Source organism: Hippocampus comes, unplaced genomic scaffold (genome assembly GCF_001891065.2).
Source record: "Hippocampus comes isolate QL1 unplaced genomic scaffold, H_comes_QL1_v1.1 scaffold72, whole genome shotgun sequence".
Taxonomy (NCBI): Eukaryota; Metazoa; Chordata; class Actinopteri; order Syngnathiformes; family Syngnathidae; genus Hippocampus; species Hippocampus comes.
The window spans coordinates 185,195-207,510 of record NW_017806030.1 but is presented as its reverse complement, the minus strand read 5'-3'; the positions used below and the strand labels follow the sequence as shown (position 1 = coordinate 207,510).

The 22,316-nt window shown below is 43.1% G+C and overlaps 2 protein-coding genes across 12 annotated transcripts in view; one reads left to right on the top strand and one right to left on the bottom strand.

Annotated features, from left to right (window-relative positions):
- Positions 1–75: 75 nt before the first annotated feature.
- Positions 76–13,814, bottom strand: rnf26 (ring finger protein 26). Of its 2 annotated transcripts, none has more exons than XM_019892744.1 (6): positions 13,730–13,814; positions 12,767–12,866; positions 4,575–6,536; positions 4,130–4,274; positions 3,336–3,618; positions 76–3,248 (listed from the first exon to the last, which is right to left on the bottom strand). In XM_019892744.1, the coding sequence occupies exon 6, from the start codon at positions 3,145–3,147 to the stop codon at positions 1,864–1,866; it is 1,284 nt and encodes a 427-aa protein (XP_019748303.1). In that variant the 5' UTR covers positions 3,148–3,248; positions 3,336–3,618; positions 4,130–4,274; positions 4,575–6,536; positions 12,767–12,866; positions 13,730–13,814; the 3' UTR covers positions 76–1,863. The 2 variants fall into 2 exon arrangements, with proteins under 2 accessions (XP_019748303.1, XP_019748302.1); XM_019892743.1 differs by having other exon boundaries at positions 3,493–3,618.
- The window catches only part of mcamb (melanoma cell adhesion molecule b), a 32,804-nt gene continuing 24,197 nt past the window's right edge, over positions 13,710–22,316 (top strand). For all 10 annotated transcript variants that reach the window (XM_019892742.1, XM_019892741.1, XM_019892739.1 and 7 more), the window contains exon 1: positions 13,710–13,839. In XM_019892742.1, coding sequence (XP_019748301.1) covers positions 13,776–13,839 — 64 coding nt within the window. In that variant the 5' untranslated portion in view covers positions 13,710–13,775. The remainder of the gene's footprint in view (positions 13,840–22,316) is intronic.

Below are 22,316 nucleotides of genomic sequence, written 5' to 3'. Positions count from 1 at the left end.
TTGTCCCAACTACTCGATTGTCCGCAACTGTCACGTGGCCCAAATACATAAGTAAATAAATAAATCACAAAATGGTGAGAAATCATTTACTGCTGTTTTATTATGAAAAGCCTCGCTTGTCCATCTCAGTTGAGTTACATTCAAGTCTGCAAATCACATTGTCTCAATTCTTTCCCACTCAACACGTGTACCTTTGCTGCAATTGTAGGAATGACATACTGGTGTGGCATGTGGGCATTTTGACAAATACCTGAGGAGGATGTGGCTAACATATTCTTGAGCGTCACTCACAAAACAAGCAAAAAATAAAATTGAATTATCAAACAATAGAAAAACAATTGAAAAGGTAGACAGTACTTTGCAGGGAATCACACATACAAACAAAATACCACAAGGATTCTCTGAACATTGTAAACTCATTCAACACAAAACACTTCAAAAACAGTTGGAATTATGAATGGTAATTTCCATTGCTATACAAAAGAATGTATTTTATGGATTTTGTTGAGGGTGGATAAAGGCAAATATGTGAGGGGAAATAAGCTGCAAAAATATGAATCAAGCCGATCCATGGCAAAGTGGTAGATATTAAATTAACATTCTTGAAATTAAAAATTGTGTGGAAATTAACCTACTATTGTAAAAAAAAAAAGTTCAGGCTCAGCAATGTTGCTAACATGTTGATACTTGACACGAAAGTGGCACTTTTGTCATCTTTCCACATACATGTACGTACATATTCATTACCCCGAGTCATTTTGGCAAATGTTGATTTTCGGTGGCATTTCTTTCCTAAAAAGTTCTTCCTTTTCATGAAATCGCCCAGATCAATATGTCCATCACCACATTTTGCACAAACAAGGTTCTCATTCATGATCCTGCCCACCAAATGAACTTAACAGTCATAATTCACTTGCATGCAAACATTTTTTTCAGTCATCACAGCAGAGAGCTAGGTCATTCACAACAAGAAAAAAAGTGTCGATTTCAACAAAACACCCATGAAGTTAATGAGATTCTTCCATCCTCATTGGTGAGAACATTGGTCAACAATTCTTTTTTTTCGCCGATTACAAATCTTCCCTTGTTTTATTCTCGAGCACATAATTACATAATAATAATCTGCAATGTAGCAATATTTTGTAATACTTATGAATTCATAGTTCAATTAAGCAAGAGGTGGATTTTTTTCCTGAAACGTCATCGCTCAAAATTATAATATCACATAAAATATTGTGCCACAAAAAAAACAACCCCCCCCCAAAAAAAACCCCGACATATTTTTTGAAATCAGCGTCAAAAATACATTTAGGGACACATAAAGACATCCCATATTAAGATTTGCTGTTGACCAGAGTAATTTGACATGACTCTTCTGAATGAAAACAAAAAAATAGATGGACACAATCCAACCATTTTCCATAATATTGATTAAACAACATCCATAAACACAGTAACCCCACTGGATAATTCAATGTCTTCAATCTAACTTGTCTGAGGAGGAAACGCGAGTCCTCTGAGATCACAAGCATGGCAGAAAAGATGCTGTAAACTCCATCGAGGAAGGCCATGAGATTTAAACCCTAACCCTCAAAACTGTGCAAACCACACAACCACAGTGCTACTGTACAACACTATGATCGTGAAATTTGTTTCTGTTTCAGGTTACATTTGCATATTGCATAATGATATAATTTCCCCTTTCCTGGGATTAAATGTGGAAAAAAAATATTCAAGAAGGCAATTACTTTAAATGGCTATTTCAGGGTCACAGTGAAGCTGGAGTTTATACTGGTTGAAGGAAAAAAAAAAAAAAACTTTCCAGGGTTTGTAAAAATGTGGGAGTAGAGTTTTTGTGCCGCCTCAGAGGTAAACCTCGATGGTGTCGAAGATAATGCGGCGGCACAGCGGGCAGTTGTGTTGGTAGAAAGGCTGGTGCAGCAGGATGTCGGTGCAACCTCGACACAAGCACAGGTGCCTGCATGGCAGCAGCACCACTGTCTTGGCGCAATCGTGACAGATGACGCACATCTTGCGGTGCTCCTGCTCGTTCAGCAGCGTCAGCAGGTTCTCCGCCGGCGGCCTCCACAGTTTCTCGGCCTTCAGAGGTCTTACAGTGCTCGACGACGCCGACTGCTCCCGTTGGTGGTCCTCCGCCCTGCCGTCGGGCGGGTCCCGCCTGATCACCTCGCCATCGGGGTCACTGCCCGCTCGGTTCTGCCCGTGGAGCTGCATCCTCAGCGCCAAGCTCAACTGGCTGCTGTGACGAGACAGCTGCTGCCACATTCTTCTCTCCAGCAGGTAGAGGTGAAGCGACACCCGGTGCAGGTGTCGCATAACGCCGTGTATTAAACACAAGGTTGAATGAAGCGCCGTGGAAAGGGTCTGGAGTGCCGGGAAGGAGTTCACAAAAGCCATGAGTCTCCGCGACGCCTGCCTGGTGACTTCTGGGTTCAGGTAGGCGGTGGTCGTCAGCGCTATGCCGACGGTGAGCACCAGGCCGTATGTGTTGAGTATGAAGATGCTGACAAAGATGTGCACCAGCGAAGCCAGGAAGTCCAACGCCAGCTTGCAGGGGGACCACAGGAAGGCCGATGTGCCAATCAGGCTGCTATAGAGGAAGGTGATGGAGGTCAGTGTGAGCTCCAGCGCCATCTGCAGAGGGCTGGACACCGTCTGCCACACACTGAGCAGGGCCGAGTGCAGGTTGAGGGCGGCAATGAGGGCGTAGTTGACCGTCATGTTGACCAGGTAGACCAGTAGGCTAAGGGCTATGCCGCAGGCCTCCAGCAGCAACAGCAGCCCCCGGCAGAGCTGCTCCTTGCCGCGGAGCAGCATGTGCGTTAACAGGTAGCCAACCATCTTCAAGCTCTCCAGAACCCCCTCCAGAGAAAGCATGAGGCCGGCAGCCGCGCCTTGGGCGATGTGGGACATTGCCACTGCAGTGGAGAGCAAGAAGAGCGCCACCAAGTTGCACAGCTCCAGGATGCAGTAGACCATGAGTGCAGGCAGGTTGATAATAAAATGGGACACAGCCAGTATTGTGCGGACGGTGGTGTGGACGAGGAGGTAATTGACGTCCAGCATTAAACTGACTACATCGACGCATTTTCCGACAGTGGAAATAATAATGTTTACTGGTCCCATGGCACTGTGCACTCACTGTGTCCCTTCGTCAAAGTCCATGTTTGTTTGCATGCTCAGTTATATCTCATTCCGACCATTGCTTGCTCCTTTGTTGCTGCATCCTTTAAAAGAGGAGAGAGATTAATTTTATTTTCCCAATTTCTCTGAAGCAACGAGCTGCCAATACGAACGAACAACCGGATGTTTACTTTCAAAGACGAACCGAAGACTTCCGCCGCATTTACGAATTCCCTCTATTTTCTCCGTTCGTATTTGTGACCCGAAACTCGTCTAGTTCATGTAGTTACCTCATGCGGGAGTTGAAATGACCTGAAGAATTAAGAGAATAGCAGAGAAAACACTCACTGTTGACTTAAACGCGTTTTCCATCGACGAGGTGGACGCCATATTTGTCCTGGTCATGTGCTCTGGTTACTTCCGGGGTGTTGGTGTGCGCATGCGCAATATCCGCTCTGTCGTCCGTGACGGCCGCTAAAATAAGGACAGAATGTTATATTTGTGTGGTCAGTTTTTCATGACAAACTGGATTCGTGTGTTTTTAGGCATATTTTGGATGATAGCTAGTTAGTTAATTAGAATAGATAGATGTAAATATAATTTTTTAAACTTTTACAAGCACGACATATCTACAACATCAAAACAAAATAACTGATTTAAAATTCATTGTTTCTGTCATATATGATGTGTAAATTGGATATCAAGAGAAAAAACAATTTTGGCAGGGTGCTGAAGGTTGGTATTTCAAATAACATTGATGAATCACTTTTATTATAGCACGGGTTACATTTTGGACAGGACAACACACATTTTTTAAAAGTGCATATTTCTGTATTTTGTGAATGGATTATTGCAAATTTCTCAGGGAAGTGGGGACACAAGATGTCTCTGCTGTATCTGCACATTAATTAACAGTATTGTGATGTGTTTTTTCTTGTCATACCCATTATTTTGGTGCTGCTTTACTTTATCCATTTTCACCAACCTGTTAATCTTAACAGTATCGTTGGTATTTCCTTCCTCTCCTTAATCTTCATGTTGGACTGTTGTCTTCTTTTCAGAGGTGGTGGTGGCGGTGATGATGGTGATGATTATGATCTGATATGATCATGAGCTATCCAGTTCCAAACCTTTGGACACATGACGAATGGCATTTGTTTCAGCATCTCACACAACAGCGAGACACAGAGGCAATACATGCGGCTATAAAAGGTACTTTAGGCTTTGCTATGGAGCTTCTTGCTCCTTTTATGGTAGCAACCCCTATCTGGTGTATCAGCCAGACAGCCAGTCAGCTTCCTGTGTTTGTTTTGTGCAAGCTCAAATTGCTCCTTTCAAATGAACACTAAAAAATGGTTTCTGCTTCTACAGGGATTTCTTAAGTGCCAATGAAATATCATGTATCAGGTGCACATCCCAGAGGCACCCACTTTCACTGGCACTGTGGTCTTTGGTGGAAGATGATTGCATTTAGGTGCATTTCAGTGACGCAGCATCAGGAGCAAATGCGGGTTCAGTATCTTGCTCAAGGACACTTCCACATGGTCGCAATGGCCAGGGATCAAATCACCAACCTCTGGGTTGAGAAATGACCACTCCACCACCGAGCCATGCTGACCCAGGAATGACAATAAGTAGTCCAGAAAATGGATGGAGGGTATAATCAAGCAGGTATAAACATTTTGTTTTGTCATTCGCAGAGATCTCTGCAAAATACAGATCGCTCTCCTTGCCAACAGCTGAGACCACTACAGTTTTTGCTCCACTTTTATTATTTCACTCAAGCGGCGGCGAAACCGGGGCTTGCTCGCACCACAAATTTTGGTTGGGAAAAACAACCTGTCCTTGCTTGAATTGTGCCTGTTTTACTCAGGATAAACTCCAAATAAGACCTTGTCAAGTGAAGTTAGAGATTTTCTTTCTAAATATATTGTGCATGTTTGAAGATGAATTGCTGAAAAAGTATGCAAGCATTTATTTATTTATTATGTCGTTATTTATTGTATTCATTTCATCTTTTTCTGATTGTTTTTGGGTGTGGGCATGAGTCCCCCCCTCTCCCACGACATAAGAACTTCGTTTGCATCAGTGGTTCTCTGGCGCAATTGCCAGCTATTGAGCGAGTATGACTAACTGGTGGCTAGCGCCATTCGTTGCAGTGTGGAAAGCCCCCCACTGACCCGGTGGGATATATACAAACCATTAGAGGTTTTAACCAGATACATTTTTGTGACTTAAATATGGACAGGCAAGCAGACCCGTCCCCAGACCTCAGACAATGAAATGCATGAAGGGAGGGGGTTGGGGGGGGATTTGCTCATGGTTTTTCTGGTGTGACTCAGAAAGATATGAATAACATGACTAACACCGTGGCACTCATCCAGGAGGAATTCCTCTTTGATCGGCCTTTCTCGGGACCTTGAGCACGGCATGCATACATCTGCAGGATGTTGCTAATAGGAGCCGCGACTTCCTACTTGGTTTCTGTTCTATTTTGCATCCGTCCACCCAAGCCGTGAGATTTGATTCTGTCGCCGATTTACCACGGTGGGCACGTCACTCCATTAGTCCTTATTCCGTCATTATTTCAGGCCGGCACAATGTTCCTGTGGTCTGTGGGACCGAAAGGCATGTAACACTTTTTTTTTTTAAACTCAAGTCTGCTTGTGCTGCATATGCGGGTGACATAGTAAGTACGGTCCTGATACCGATTGGCTGTCACTGACGACGACGACCGACGGACTGGGCCAGCCTGAAATAATGACGGAATAATAACTGATGGAGTGACGTGATCACCACTGGCTGTTTTTTTAGAAAAATAAACTACATGAGATGAACAATAACAATCTGAATACACTTTATCAGACACAACTCTTGATCAACTAATAAATACACGTTTGATGTTTAGTTTGACAATACACTTCAAATGGGATGGAAGTCAGGTCTCAAAGCCACACTTTTCAGAAGTCATCAAAACAGATGAAAGCATTCAAAACAAGAGGAAAGCCCCCATGTAGATTGCATTAAAGCAGCTTTTCCCATATTAAGATGTGAGTGGGGCAATTATGAAGACTAACGCTGCCCACTCCATGAAATCACCATGGCGAAGCAAAGTTCACGTCTTGTCCTGTGCGTTGATCAAAGTGTCTCTTTGTCACTTTCATCGTTGTCATGACAGCGTATTGCAAAAATTCTCATTCCTCTCCCACTCCGAGTCCCCTCACCACACAGCAATAACTGGAAGCCTCCCGACATAGTCGGGCAGCAGAAGGAGCGGGGACAATAGGCGTCTCTCATGATGGGTGGACAACTCCCAGAAACGACTCCCTCAATGGCTTCGGAAAGAATGACTTCTTTTCCTCTCCTTCCTTCCTTCAGCCGCCTGCTTGGACCTTGAGCACAACACAGAGCCGCTGGTGAGGTGAACAGCAGCCATACTGTGAGATCATCGGTCACACTGAGGAGGCACGCATGCACGCACACACACACACACACACACGCGCACGCGCAGGTTTACGGTAAGGACAGTGACGACAGAGAAAGGGTTAAAACCCGCATGCATGACGACAGCATTCAAGATAATTACGCCTTAAGCCTTTCGGGGACAGCGGTTACGACAGTGGACAGCTTATCACGTTATCAGGTTACGGAGTGCACGAAAGAGTTAAAAACAATTGGATCAAAAATAACCAATTTGGGTTAATTTGAATTCAATTACCGGGTCAAAAAGCGAACCACTTGGGTCAACTTTCGTTTCACCAAAAGGAAATAAATTCATAATTAATCAAATGGAATGGATGGGACAGAATGGAAATTGTTGAAATTGTCGCAAATATTTCATGGAAAAATGTAAAAGAAGTTCCAACTTTATGAACAAGAGTAAATATTTTTTTCGTATTTGATGTTTCTTTCATTCCTTCTTTCTTTCTACCTGCTCTCCTGCAAAGGTCTTTACTTCCTTTCCTTCCCCTCTCCTTCATTACTTCTTTCACAACCATCTCCTGCGTAAAGTCAAGACATTGTATTCCAACTAAATGAACGTGAATGTCGAGTTTTCACATTTTCTTTCTTGGTTTGACTTTCATTGTCATTCCTTCCTTCCTTCCTTTGTTCTTTCTTCCTTTGTTTATCCTTACTTCCTTTCTTTTGGAGGAAATATCACAGGGCTGAAATTTAACAGGACACACTTTGGCGGTACTGCAGGAAGTACACTAAGAGAAAAAAAGTCCTGCGAGACGTTGGTCATTTAATCTCTAATGCAATGAAGGATTACTTGAAGATGTTTTAGGACCTCCGGCGTTGTGAGAGTTCAGGTTTCGTATGAACAAAACTGCGAGTTGACATGTTTCACGATGGAGGGATTCACGATGCTGAGACAGAGGTTCTTTCTAAACATGCGCTTGTTCTGTCTTATCCTGGGAACAGTTTAAGGGGTGGGGGCGTGGGGGGCGAGGGGTCTTTTCCTGCTTCTGTTTTCTCCATTCAGCCCCACGACATAAACTCACTGCCCCGTAAATTCCCACATGCCCTTTCCAGGATGTATCATATTCAATTTAGTAGAAAGGGGACTCTCATTTTGCAACTCATCCTCAAGGAATTTTAAGAGGCTTCTCTCAAAACAGTATTTCCGAATTGGCTATTTTTATTGACACGATCATGGTCACATTTCCTCTGCCACATCCTAGCTTGGCTGAACAATGCAGTTATTCAAAGAAAATGTTGTCATCTCAAACCGTAATTGCCGCGCTTTTCTCCAGGGTGAAAAATTAACGCATCAGTTTACACTGTTTTCACGCAAATAAACTAGAAATAAACATTGTTGTTTGCAGGTTCAGGTTTGAAAATACGCTTTACTGAGCAATATTTGGATCAAATAACCCATATTGTTTTAGTGTACGTAAAGCATGAGGGTCCAAAAATATTTTCTGCGCAGACGTGCAATACAAAGCACAATTAACATGACATCACGGGTGGATCAGAGAGCAAGAATGTCTTATCAGTATCAGCATCATATTTCCATCCAAACACATTTGTAAATATCTCCATGAGCTCTTCCTCTCCACTAGTTTTATGAGGGGAAACATGGATGCCATTCACAATCCCATTTACAAAAGACTGAGGGCAGTTTGACACACTTCAGTTCTCTGTTAAGAGTTGTCACAAAATAATATAGCATGACAATCTCCAATCCAGCGTGCAACAAAAAAGAATATTTATTTATTTTTCGTGTGTGTGATCCAAAAATAAAGTCAATCACAACGATCTAGTGCAGTCCTACACACACCAAACAGCAACTACAATAATACGGTAAACATTGCTAACTTTATTCCAAAGCTAAAACAACTGTGCTTTTTGGCGGCATTTAACTGTAACACTTTATTGCAGATCTTAATTTCCAATGTATAACATACCTTTAAAGCCATCATAGCACACCTTTTCCAATTTGATTGTTTGAAATTGTGGAGGACGCGTTAACCTTGTGAGGAGCAGCTAGCTAACAGTAACGTTAGCGCTTCTGATCCACTCGTTTCTAGCGATGTCGACACTCATTGAACAGAACATGAACAGCCAGACGGCTGGTCAAATGAGCTCATAATTCACATATTTATTTAGATATATCATTGATTATATATTATTTGAATAATTAATAACTGTAATGATGTGCCGTTACCCACCACCGAACCTTTTGTTTGTTAAAGATGCAACTATGTTATGAGGTTAAGACTATGTCAGTCATGGCCACGAGTCTCTTTTTTAAAGACGCAATGTTTTACACTGTTTTCACGCAAATAAACTAGAAATAAACATTGTTGTTTGCAGGTTCAGGTTTGAAAATACGCTTTACTGAGCAATATTTGGATCAAATAACCCATATTGTTTTAGTGTACGTAAAGCATGAGGGTCCAAAAATATTTTCTGCGCAGACGTGCAATACAAAGCACAATTAACATGACATCACGGGTGGATCAGAGAGCAAGAATGTCTTATCAGTATCAGCATCATATTTCCATCCAAACACATTTGTAAATATCTCCATGAGCTCTTCCTCTCCACTAGTTTTATGAGGGGAAACATGGATGCCATTCACAATCCCATTTACAAAAGACTGAGGGCAGTTTGACACACTTCAGTTCTCTGTTAAGAGTTGTCACAAAATCATATAGCATGACAATCTCCAATCCAGTGTGCAACAAAAAAAGAATATTTATTTTTTTGTGTGTGTGATCCAAAAATAAAGGCAATCACAACGATCTAGTGCAGTCCTACACACACCAAACAGCAACTACAATAATACGGTAAACATTGCTAACTTTATTCCAAAGCTAAAACAACTGTGCTTTTTGGCGGCATTTAACTGGAACTCTTGACTACAGACCTTAATTTCCAATGTATAACATAGCTTTAAAACCACCATAGCACACCTTTTCCAATTTGATTGTTTGAAATTGTGGAGGACGCGTTAACCTTGTTAGGAGCAGCTAGCTAACAGTAACGTTAGCGCTTCTGATCCACTCGTTTCTAGCGATGTCGACACTCATTGAACAGAACATGAACAGCCAGACGGCTGGTCAAATGAGCTCATAATTCACATATTTATTTAGGTATATCATTGATTATATATTATTAAAAGAATTAATTACTGTCATGATGTGCCGTAACCCACCACCGAACCTTTTGTTTGTTAAAGATGCAACTATGTTATTAGGTTAAGACTATGTCAGTCATGGCCACTAGTCTCTTTTAATGACGCAATACCTCTGAACAGTCCAGTATGAAACTCGTTTCTCAATTGAATGACTACTCTGTATTCAACATAAAAGGCAAAATAGATGCATCAGGTGGATGTTACTTAAGAGTCGACGTGTATCGGCAATGTCCCGGTTGCCCACTCCTCCATGAGAGTGACCAACAAAAGTGAACAAATATATTGTCACACTGACTGACAAGACAAAGCGTAGATTATACGCGCTGTTGCGGGGCCGCCTCATCACACATGCCACCCAGGCCAGATTAGTCTAGAGTCTATTTTGGTGATGGGTACGGGCCAACCACTTTGAACATTCGTCCCCTCGAAGAGGGCGCACACATCCACAGTGTGATGCTTTTGGCACAGGCAGAATCTCCCTGAAGCTCTTTCATGAACTCTTTGCCAACAAATCAAAACGGATACACGACAGGAATAGGGCGATACAAATGGCAGCAAAACAAATCCAATTTGTACAGAGGAAAACAAATGCTTTTGTAACACAAACTGGCCACTGGCAAAGTGGGCCTGTACTTTCTATAATCAAATCAAGTGTATCCGGGGGGGAAAAAATGCGTCATTACTTTCTCTCAAGCAGGTATTAGTCAAGAGCGTTAATGGTGCGGAAAGGGTGTAAACAAAACACCCGCCTCTGCCCCATCCCTTTAAAAGCAGCGGTGATCATCAGAGTGAAACTCCTTCAGAGTTACAGTAACTTGGATATGCCTGGCTGCTCCACGTGGAGCCATGCCCGTCCACTTGGCAGCCACATGTATCAGACACAGTTTTCCAGCACGGAAGGTTAGAGATCGACGTGCACCACACGTCTCACCATTCTTTCATCCGCGTCCAACTGGACCGACTCGGAAATTTCACACGATATCAAACAAAGTCACGAAGGAACGACTTCAGTGCCCAGATGGTGAGGTTTTACAACAGACTTTGCAGATTGTACACCACAGCGAGTCCCTTGGGTCTACTGATCTTTTTTTTTTTTTAATTTTAAACCGTGAAATGTTTGCGATGCAGGTTTGCAACACTTGTACACAAAGCTTGTTAGATCAGTACAGTAAGTAAAAAGGCAGGGTTGTGTGACCTGGTGACCAAAACATATTATATATACCATCCATCCCCTTTATCAGGTTAGTAAATGGTAGTCTATGTTGGAAGTAGAGTTCAGTTGTATTTAACTTTATTTGTTTTCAAACATTTATTAAACACTGCATCTTACAGACCAAACCAGTACCGTAATATGTTTGTGCATTTTCTACACTGTTAATTTGAAATAATATTTAAAAAAAGGATGGGAATTTGGAAAGAATGTTTTTTTTAAAAATATCTGATTTATAAATTAATTGAAAAAAAACCTGGTGGTTAATGGATTATTAAAATACTTGTCTGCGATTGGCTGCCCGAAGACAGCTGGGACAGGCTCCTGCACAACCCTCATGAGGATAAGCAGTTCGGATAACGGATGGATCAATATTAAAATAATCATGAGTGAGCAGCTCTAAAATGGGAAAATATCTAGCTAATCCATGTGATTGGTATTGGAATCCGTATTTTATTTTCTATATTTAACCTCGTTGTGCCTTAGATGCCAACAACGATAAATTGTTCGGCAGGTGTTGATCCGAATGTTTACTCTGTACTTCACAAAATGAACAAGACTCAGAACTCAAACTAAAAAACGGAAAACAAACAGTCAATATTCATAATGGGACCATTCTATTCGTTCAAAAACAAACATTTGTTGTAAAGACTGCAAAACCTACCGAGCAACCTCTCTACTGTGAATGTCTGACCTGTACCTTGTCAATGCAGACCCGGTTGCCTCGTACGGGCTGGGGAAGGCGAGGATTGTCTGAGGTTAATCTTCAAAAGACGAAACAAATATATAATTCAGGAGTTGTGCTCATAATTTTCGCAAGTCCTCGTTTCAGAGTTGCAAAGGGGACTTTGACAAACACTGTCTGCCTCACCTTCCTCACTGCCACCTGTTTAAAAGTCCCTGTGATGTGAGAAACGCAATTTGGCTTTACACACATGTCAGCTAGGACTTGTTTCAACTTACTATTGCAAAACACGGGCAATAAATACAGAGGGGCCTCAAGGGTAAAAATAGCTCCCTGGACACTCTGGAGGAGGTGGGCAACAGGAGGATGCTAGCTAAGCTAACAGCTAAGATGGACAGACCCTCCCAGCCCCTCCAGGCCACCTTGACAGCACTGAGCGGCTCCTTCAGCCAGAGATTGATACACCCGCGCCGCAAGACGGAGAGGTACCGACGCTTGTTGAGAGAGTGTGGGGTACACCCTGGATTTGTTGCCAGCCACTCACAGGGCACATATTGACAAATAATCATTCACAGTCCCATTCACACCAATGGAAAATTTACAGTCCCGAATGAAGCAAACATGCACGTTTTGGGACTATGGGAGGAAACCGGACTACCTGGAAAGAAGATGCAGAGTGCACCCAGAAAGGTCATTGTTGGCCAGCGGTCTTGTACTAGATGCGAAGCGTCACTTTGAACATTCTGCAAGTACAGAGTGAACAAACCAAAGTATTGGTCAAATTAGGCATTGATGATCCATGCCGCTGTCTGAGAATGTGTTTCGTAATATCAAACTGAGTCATATGTTATGCACTCTATTACAGTTTGGCAAACTGGACACGTATTCCATCAGCGAAAGCCAAAACCATGTTCACATACTCACATACTGTTTACCTGCCAAAAGACCAGCAGTGAGACAGAAAGAGAGAGTGGGAGGGGGGGAGAGAGAGAGAGAGAGAGACAGAGAGAGAGAGAGAGAGAGAGAGAGAGAGAGAGAGAGAGATGGCAAAGAGCAAGAGAGGTCAGCATTGCATACTTACTGTACTATAAATGATATGATGTCCTCTGGCAGGTGTTTTAACATAGTTTGTACTGCAGGCCTGCCCAATTCAGTCCCGTGTCCATATTAAGATCGGTATCCTGCATGGAGAGGGAGTTGTCCTGTGTTGATCAAGATGTAAAGTGCAGTTCTTGATGCTGTAGAGTGGGAGACAACAGGCAGAATTTTGTCCTTGCTCCTCATGTACACCATTTTTGGGCAGAGTGTTCAATAAGCCTGCCATGCATGTTTTTGGAATATGGGAGGAATCCGGAGTACCCGGAGAAAACCCACGCCGCCCCGGGGAGAACATGCAAACTCCACACAGGGAGGCCGGAGCTGGAATTGAACCCGGTACCTCTGCACTGTGAGGTCGACACGCTAACCACTGGCCCACCGGGCCGCCTCCAAAAACATGCATGGTTAATTAATTGAACACTCTAAATTGTCTTTCGGTGTGATTATGAGCGTGAATTGTTGTTTGTCTATATGTGCCCTGCATTTGGCTGGTAACCAGTTCAGGGTGTAGCCCGCCTACTGCCCATTGACAGCAGGGATAGGCTCCAGCATTGCCTGTGACCCTCGTGGGATAAACAGTTAGAAATCGTAATCGTAATAATTTATTTGAATATACAGTAATTATACTGATGGTCAATTTTCACCCGAATTTTAGCGCCCCCTAGAGTCCAAGGCGCCCTTAGCATCTGCCTATTTCACCTGATGGGCGAGCAGGCCCCGGATGTCTCAGGTGGATGTCCTGGGACACCAGCTCGTCGGCCCCACTCATTGCACGCGCATAGCGTGGAACCCCCAAGTATGATTTTTATTTTTATTTTTGGGCTACGTGTGACCACTAGTCTCAGCCCCCCCTGCATGGGTGCATCCTTCCTCCCTCAATGTGTGTACGTTTTCAGGACCACTCCATGCTACACCCTCCTCCTCCTCCTGCCTCTCTCACACGCACTTTCACATGCACATCAGACGGAACTCCACAGCACCGATCAACAAGCATGGACGCTCGGCACTCTGCCTGTCTGCTCGCCGGACTTGTGTTCCTCCTTCACGGCTTCACGGGTGAGTGCATCCGCTGCTCATCGCAGAGATAGGGAAAGTCTTTCTCCGAAAACAGTTAAAAGTAGACAGTGGGATATCCTATGGCTTTATAACACACACACACACACACACAAAAAACGATCAGCGGTTTGCCTGCAGAGAAACTTTTTAATGCAGGTTCTGTGTAAACTACACGTGACTCATTCTCTTGCTTAGAATAACTTTCTGTGGAAAAAAATAAATAAATCAAGAGTGCTGTAATAGTTGTGTTTACGCATGCTTGAACAAAATTGATCGTGCACAATCCTACAGTTGTAAAGTAAAGTTGATGTAACCTCTTAGTGGATGGACAGCGCATGATAACTTAGCATGATAACTTATCATAATATCTTTTTTTTTAAATGTAAAATATCCCCGACCCATGATTGAGCAGGTAAACTGGAAGAGGACGGATCATTCACTGTATAAAGTGGCTCCCATAAACTGGCTGCATGTATTTTTAGCGCTGCACAGAAGTTCTCTGCTTTCTGTCAGCTCTTATCTGACCCGAGTAGTACGTTGCGGTCGCATATCAGTGAAAGAAGTTCTCAGCGTGCATTGAGATGCATGTTTAAATTAATTATTTACATGACTTTTGAAGGGGGAAGTAACAAAGGTTTCCCGCGCGCATTACATTGGCTGCAAAAGGTTGAGCGTTTATTTTGAGGGCAGCGCGGCTTGAAACCACGGTGTTAACGACGACCGTGCGGCTTCGTTTCTGTCGTTGATTGACTTGTTTGTGTGTCACATGTCGTGGCTGCTTAATGCGGCCTCCGCCCATGACGAACCTTTCCTCTCTTTCAGTCTCGGACTTCCCTCCCGCCCCTTCTTATGCCCCTTCTTATGTCTTTGGCCGCCTTTCCTTACCTCCTCCATGCACATTGTGTTTGTTCATCTTCCGTTTCGGGTCAGCCTGACTATTATTCACAGGCTCTTACAAGCTAGCCCCGGGCGTCCCCCGCCCCCCCACACACACACACACACATACACAGTCACTTCCTGGACCTCACCCACCTCACTCGCGCCTATGCTGACCCAGAGTCCCCGATTACACCTGCATTTAACCGTTTTAACACAGTGGTTCATGTCATGTCAAGGAACTAAGTTAAAGTGAGAGGAGGAGTTTCATTTATACCTGAGGCCATATAGAAAGGTTGTACTCTGCCAGAGTATCTATCGAAGAGTCATCTTGTGGCATCAATCGGCAATCCAACACCTTTTTAGAGGTCAATTATAAGCGAGTTGTCGGTTTGAATCCCGCCTTGTCATGTGTCTTCGTGTCCTTGGCCGAGACAATTTCACCCATCCTGCCTCCAGTGTTGCTCACACGAGTGTACGGCTGGGTGTGAATGTTTAGTGGTGGTCGGAAGAGCCGTAGGCACATAATGGCAGCCACACTTCGGTCAATCTGCCCCAGGGTAGCAGGGCTGGCTACACAACTTAGTTCAACACCACCGGGGTGTGAACGTGTGAGTGCAGGGATGCATCAACATTGTGAAACATTTTTGAGGTGATATAAATCTGATACATTATTATGATTAACCGTTCGGCCATATTACCAGAATGAAAGTCATAATACTTGGTCGTTGATTTGCGTGGGTAAACAACCGGTTGCTTGGAGTCGGCTCAGGCATCTGGCACATCGAGCGAGTCACTGTGTGGGTCTATGCATGTCCACATGAGTCGCTCATCTTTTGTCTCCACCATGACATCAGGAGAAAGACAGCCGGGGGTGCTGAAGTACAGCAGTGACCCAGAACATATTCACTTCCTGTGACATGGGCCAATCAAGCGGGGCCAAAGTGCAGCCGCATTGGACTTGGCTCATGTCAAGAGCTTCGCTGTCTGCTCCTCGTGGTGACAATAAACGACTTTGTTCTGTCGCAGCATGTAAAATGGAAGCTGAACGGATCTGGCTGACGATCAGCACAGCGGAGCAGTGGAAGTCCATAAATCGAGATTCTACCAGAACATTTATCACTTAGTGAAGAGCTGCGCTTTCATTTGTCACCCTTGTTGGGAAAAGGTGCCGTGTGGAGGTTTTTTGTTGCTGTTGTTGTCAAACAAAACGGACACTTGGGCTGAGACACAAGCTCTCTCAATGTAGAATTGTTTTCCCCAGGAAACTAGAGATTTTTTTGTTGTTGTCGACTATAATGTGCTAAAAGTCTTGTCGAAGCTGATTAATCAATTCTGTCACTAATATTTTTAGCACAGGATAGTGGTGCCCAACTTTTTGGCACCATGGACTGGTTTTCACGTCAAGACATTTCGCTCTACCACCATGGCAGCAAATAAAAACAAATGTTGAAAAATAGCTAAATATAGATCCAATTCTGTTGTCAATTAAGTGCGTGTTGTCAATGTGTTATGAATAAAGTTCTCGTTAGCCCTCAGTTGTTGTGCCTGCATCATTGGACATAATATTGTGGAAATGACGAACGTTCGTTCGTCATTTCCACAATATTATGTGCCTGCATCATTGGACATAATATTGTGGAAATGACGAACGAACGTTCCCTTCGTTTCTCACCACCAGTGCCGCGGTCCGGCTCATTTCAAGAGTAGCTCTGATCAGAATAGCCGAAGCTAGCCAAGCTAATCACTATACTCGATGACAACCATCTTATTTTTGTCATTTCTGACCCACGTGGCTGTACAAAGACTTTGTCGCCTTGCTGGCTGGACATTTTGCTGCTCCTCAGAGCATACCTTTGTTTTATTGATCAATTTTATTCGAATATGAGGTAACTCCACTCAAACTATTGTATTAAAGTCCATGTCACGAACACTCTTAGGATTGTCGTTCCCCTTCATTTACCCTTGATACCTTTTCCATAAAGGCCTTTCTTCTGGGTTCTGATTGGCCGCAGTAGTCACACGGTGAGGGGTTCTAGCACCTCTTGTCACTTTGGCACACATTTGACAGTCTGCGTTCAATAAATTAAAAATAATATATACTGTCGTTTTCAATTCTGCTCTATCATAGTGAGCTGTTGCTCTTGCTCCGGCTTTCTGTTTTCCTGACTCGCAGAGATGAATTGTGGATTAATGCCGTTCACGGCAGTTGCTAAATATAACTCATTACTTCCAGGCATTTTAATCGCAGGATAAAGTCGGAGTCTTTTCAGTCACATCACGTGTGATTGAGTAATTGGGCCTATTACTGTACACTTTCAAGCAGATTCTTGTCTCGCGGAGCTGCGTGCTAAACAGTACGATTCTTTATTTGGCGTGAGCTTTGAGCCGTGTTGACATGATCTCATGCAACAGCGTCCTCCGTCCAACACTGTAACTCATGCGGGCCTCAAACCGCATCTGTCTCACCTTTAAAGGGCAGGCATTCTCGGAATAGTGAAACATGATACACAATAAGTTCTGACGTGAGATCAGCTCACTGAGTATTCAGATATAGTCGATAGTAGCAAAAGTCTTGGGAGATCGCTGTTGCTTTTCGGCGTTTTAGGTTAGTGTGACATTTTGGTCAAGTGTATGTGTTTCCATCTTTATGGGAAGTTTTGGTGGCAGCATTTTTTTCTCTTCGAGTTTGATTGCATCCCAGTGCACACAGTAAAATCCATGCAGTGGAAGCATGTATCGAGCCCTGACCTCAAACCCATCAAAAACATTTGGGTTCGTCCACAAGTTAACACTTTTTCCACGTTTAGTTCCTTGTGGGTATGATTAACCAGCGGTTCCAATACTTTTGTCCACATGCTGGATTGTCCGAGTGCTGATCTTCCAGAAAAAAACAAAAAACAAAAAACAATCGTAAAACTACCTATTGTGGGGTCGCACATCAACTGTGAAGGAACGTACTTCAGGCATATTGCATAAAAATCATTGATGGATGAAGATGTGATTTACTATCTGGTCCTTTTTGGCAACACTATTATAGCCTCAATTCAAAAGTACAAACAAATATAATCCTATTTTGTTTAACCTTACATTCATTTAAAGCGTGCCCAATAATTTGACATAATGAGTAAAAATAAAAATAAAAAGGTCATCAAGAAAATACAAGACAAACAACATGACTTGCCTTTGTTTTAGGTTTGTTAGTTTTTTTAAAACAGAATAACACAGTGTTTGCTCAGAAGTGATGTAGTGGTTTACCCACAAGGCACAGGTTTCCTTTTACAGTCTGATCCTTCCATTGCTGTGAATCTCGTCCATTATCACCATGACCAGGGTCAATACCAGGCAGCGCTGGAGGCTGATTGGTGGACACAGCTGCTTTCAGGACTTGTGCTGTTATCATCACTCTGCCGCGTACCTCTATTATTGCGTACGCATGCACCACTTTTAAACAGCTTTTAAACAATTCGGGTCTTGTTGAATGACGTGTTTACAGAAGCACTTGTTTTACACTTGCAGGGAGGAAGGAAGTTCCAAATGTGTTTTGTCTCCCGAAACAATTTAGTCGCCAAAAATGTCACTACTTCTTATGATAGTGTGCAAAAAGAGTAGTCGGTTTGAACGGAAGGGTTGATGCTCGGGTTGTAAAATGAAATCATAAAGGGAGGAAGGTTAATAATGGTTAAAAAAAAAGCAACTTTGCCAGCTTTCTCTATATGACATCATTAAATACAACGTCAAGAAATCGAAGTATTAATTATATTTAAGATCGCAGGACAAAATTAAAAATGACGGCTTGTATTTCAAAACAAACAAACAAACAAAAAAGTTGGGTCACTCACATCTAATGACACCACTGATGTTGAAATTTGCAAAAAAATGCAAATCAGTGGTCAAAAATGTACATTTTTTAACCTACTAATATTTGCATGGATGGCATTGGGATCAATTGCTCCCTTTTGTCGACAATGTAATACTAGCTGTATAAAGTGGATTAAAAGGCTGCCGGGCCTCTGTCGGGCCTGGCTGGTACCACTTTAAGCTCCATGCTGAGAGCAACAGCTGCACACAACTGCTGACTGTATAATGAACTGAACCTTAGAGTCACATTTTATGTTATCAAGACATAGATTGTCATTGACGTTGATGTATACAACCAAGGAAGGCATTGGGAAGCCTCTGCCAAGGCCAAACTGTTAACACAAGTGAAAGTAGTACACAAGTTATACAAATACTGGGATTCATTGATCACAAAGTGACTCAAACAACTGTGTCCACACCTTTATCCTGATCCTCAACCAAATGTCATGGCTTTTTCCTTGACTCATGGATGACCCGTTTTTGTAAAAAAAAATATTTCCAATTTATATACGGGTACGTAGATTTCCTCCCACATTCCAAAAACATGCATGGCAGGTTAATGGAAGACTCTGACTAGTCACTAGGTGTCATTGTGAACGTGAATGGTTGTCTGTCGATGTGTGCCCTGCGATTGGCGGCCAACCGGTTCGGGTTGTAATCCACCTACTGCCCAAAGTTGGCCGGGATAGGCTACAGCACACCCAAGACGCTCGTGAGGATAAAGCGGTTCAGCTAACGGATGGCTGGATGGATCTATTTATCTATCTATCTATATTTTACACACACCCACACCCACACACACCCACACACACACACACACACACACACACACACACACACACACACACACACACACACACATGCCCTTCATGTTACTCATACTGCACTTTGAGAATCACTGTGCAATGGCAACCCAAGACCACCTGCTTTAATACTGTGGACCAGGCAGGAAAACTCGAACGCCGCGTTAGCGCTCGCAACTGCAAAAAAATGTTACTGTTGAGTGGACCATGGCTAAAATGCTCGACACAGACATGCTGTGGGTGTTCGTCATGTACATTAGAACGAAACAATATGTTTGTATCTAGCTTTTTATCGCCTTCCTGCAGATAAGCCACTGCTGATAAATAGATGTTTTGTTTCGAATGCGATGGTAACACAAGACTAAAAATGAATTGAAAAAGGTGCCACAAGTTGAATATTCGGTGAGTAAATAGATATTCTCCTCTGGCTCTTTGTTGTTTTGACTTCTTTTTGCGAGTTCATCGGTCAAAAGGTGACCGTAAATGACATTTCACAGCCCGTCGGTTCAAAACGCAAACAGGATGAAGGGTTCTGTGGCATCTGCAGATTGTCAGAGGGGCAAGTGACCATACCTTTTAAGACAGGGGGAGAGCAGGATGTCTTCTGACGTCTTTGCGTTTGCTTGTTGTTTGCTGAAGTTGAGTGTCCCTTCTCTGGAATGAGCTGATGATGTCGTCACAAGTTCAATGTACTCTAAGTCATAACAATAACAATGATCAAGATTCCAACAAGGGTTGAAGACTCTAATTTCTCCCTTGGTGTGAATGTAAGTGTGAATGCAAGTTAGTTGATCTATTTGTGTGCTGTGATTGGCGACCATTATGGGTGTACCACACCTTTCAGTAGGTTCGGATCCCAAGGATGAGCTCATGAGAGAATTTTAGACATGAGGAATCACAACAGTTAAACGATGATGTTGTTAGTGGCACGAGACACTTACCTTGATTTTTTTTTTTTTTTGACCACTTGGTCAGCACCAACTTAGCACAGCAGTGGCGCCGAACGAGCACCAAGTTTATTTATTTATTGGGGAGGGGGGAGTGGACAAGGCGTATAACAGGCACTTAGTGCTACTACTTTACTACCTATGTAAGAAAAAGGTGCCACTTGCTCAAATAGTGATGTAAATTGCATAAAGGAGCAAATATTTTCTACAAAGTAATGTTGAATGGTCATAGAAAAGTAACTGTAGTCAAATTACTTGACTAGAAAAATGAACACATTCAACTCATCGTTACTTGAAAATGCGCACATTTTGGAGTGGTTACCGCCATCACTGTGGTTTTTGTTCCCAGCATGTGTCAAAGGTGACTCCGTATCCCCGAGGGGAGGCAGTTGTTCCTGCGTGTCATTCACACTGACGCCAGTGCCACACGGACGCTTGGCTTTCACAAATGAAGAACATTCCAGGAGGCTGCATGGGGTGTGAAGTAACAAACGTAATGGACATTCCCAAGGAGAAGAATTGGACTGGTTGCGAGCCATGTGCTATAGCAGTGATGTGTGTCATCCAACACACGCCAAGGTTTAAAATGCCAGCTCTGAACCGATATGGCAGAGTTTGTGAATCCATTTTTGAGATTTTTTTTATTATATTATTTTTAGTCTTCTCATGCAAGATTCTTACAGCAAGTATCATGTTGCGAAATTAAGCCTGATCACAGTGAAGGGATGTGAAGAACCGGTTGCCAGCCAATCGCAGGGCGCACCTAGACGAACAACCATCCACACTCACACTCACACCTAGGGACAATTTAGAGTTTTTCATCAACCCGCCATGCATGTTTTCGGAATGTGGGAGGAAACAGGAGTACCCGGAGAAAACCCACCTTGGCACAGTGAGAACATGCAAACTCCACACAGGAAGGCCGGAGCTGGAACCTGGCACCTCTGCACTGTGAGGTCGATGCACTAACCACTGGACCACCGGGTTGCCCTGGATGGATAATAGAAATTGTGATATATAATTATCTTTGAAAAATGATGATTTGATCTGAAAACACGTGGCTTGAACAATAAAAGGAGGGATGCTGTCACGAAAGGCACGGTTGACGTCAATTGACGTTTTATAGTGTAGTCCATTGTAACGGTATTGATATAGGCGTTTGCAATGACACGACTAAAAAGTCGCAAAATAAAAAGAGGTCTCTTCACAGGGCTGCAGGAAGTGCAGAGATGAGCCTGCGGAGCGTCAAGCTGACATAACAGTGCAAGGGAAACGTTTATCCAATACTGTTCTTAGATGGTCCAGATTACCAGACTTGCTCCTGTGTGATTGACATCACCCAGTATGCACGTAAGCGTTTCCCAGGACCTTTTTATGGTAGACGGGCCCCCAAAAAAACAAAAACAACAAAAAAAAAAACAGTCAGATGGACATTGATTTGCACATGAAATTTAAATTCAGTTTGACAAGGCGAGTGAAGAAGAATGCCAGAGCAAGGCTGCCATTGTGTGTCTTATCACGACTTGGAGACAATGTGTCAGGAAGTGTACCGCTGGTGACTCTGTTAAAAAGCACAGACTGGAATCAACCATCTGCAGTCTTTTTTTTTTTTTATTGTAAATACAATATACATATCCTGTACCGCTTATGCTGTTCAGGGCTGCAGGGAGCTGGATTCTTTCCCAGCTGACATCAGCCGAATAGCAGACAACATCCTGGACTCGTCCCCAGTCACTCACATGGCACATATATTCTGGAAATATCCATTCAGACTCTGAAACTCTTGCAGTAGCCCTTCATTTTCTTGCCCCGATGCTGTATATCGTATGGATAATACAGAGCAGCGATCGGAGGCATGCGAAGGATCTGGCTGACGAGGTGGGGACTCGGAGCATCCGCCATTCTTTATCCTTCTTTTTTTTCTGTCATCACTTGTCAGTTTTGACTCAAGACTAAAAGAGATGAGTTGGGTGCAAACCTTTCAAAAAAG

Excerpts from the sequence above, each read along its gene's own strand:
- rnf26 (XM_019892744.1), bottom strand. The coding sequence starts at position 3,147 with ATGGGACCAGTAAACATTATTATTTCCACTGTCGGAAAATGCGTCGAT.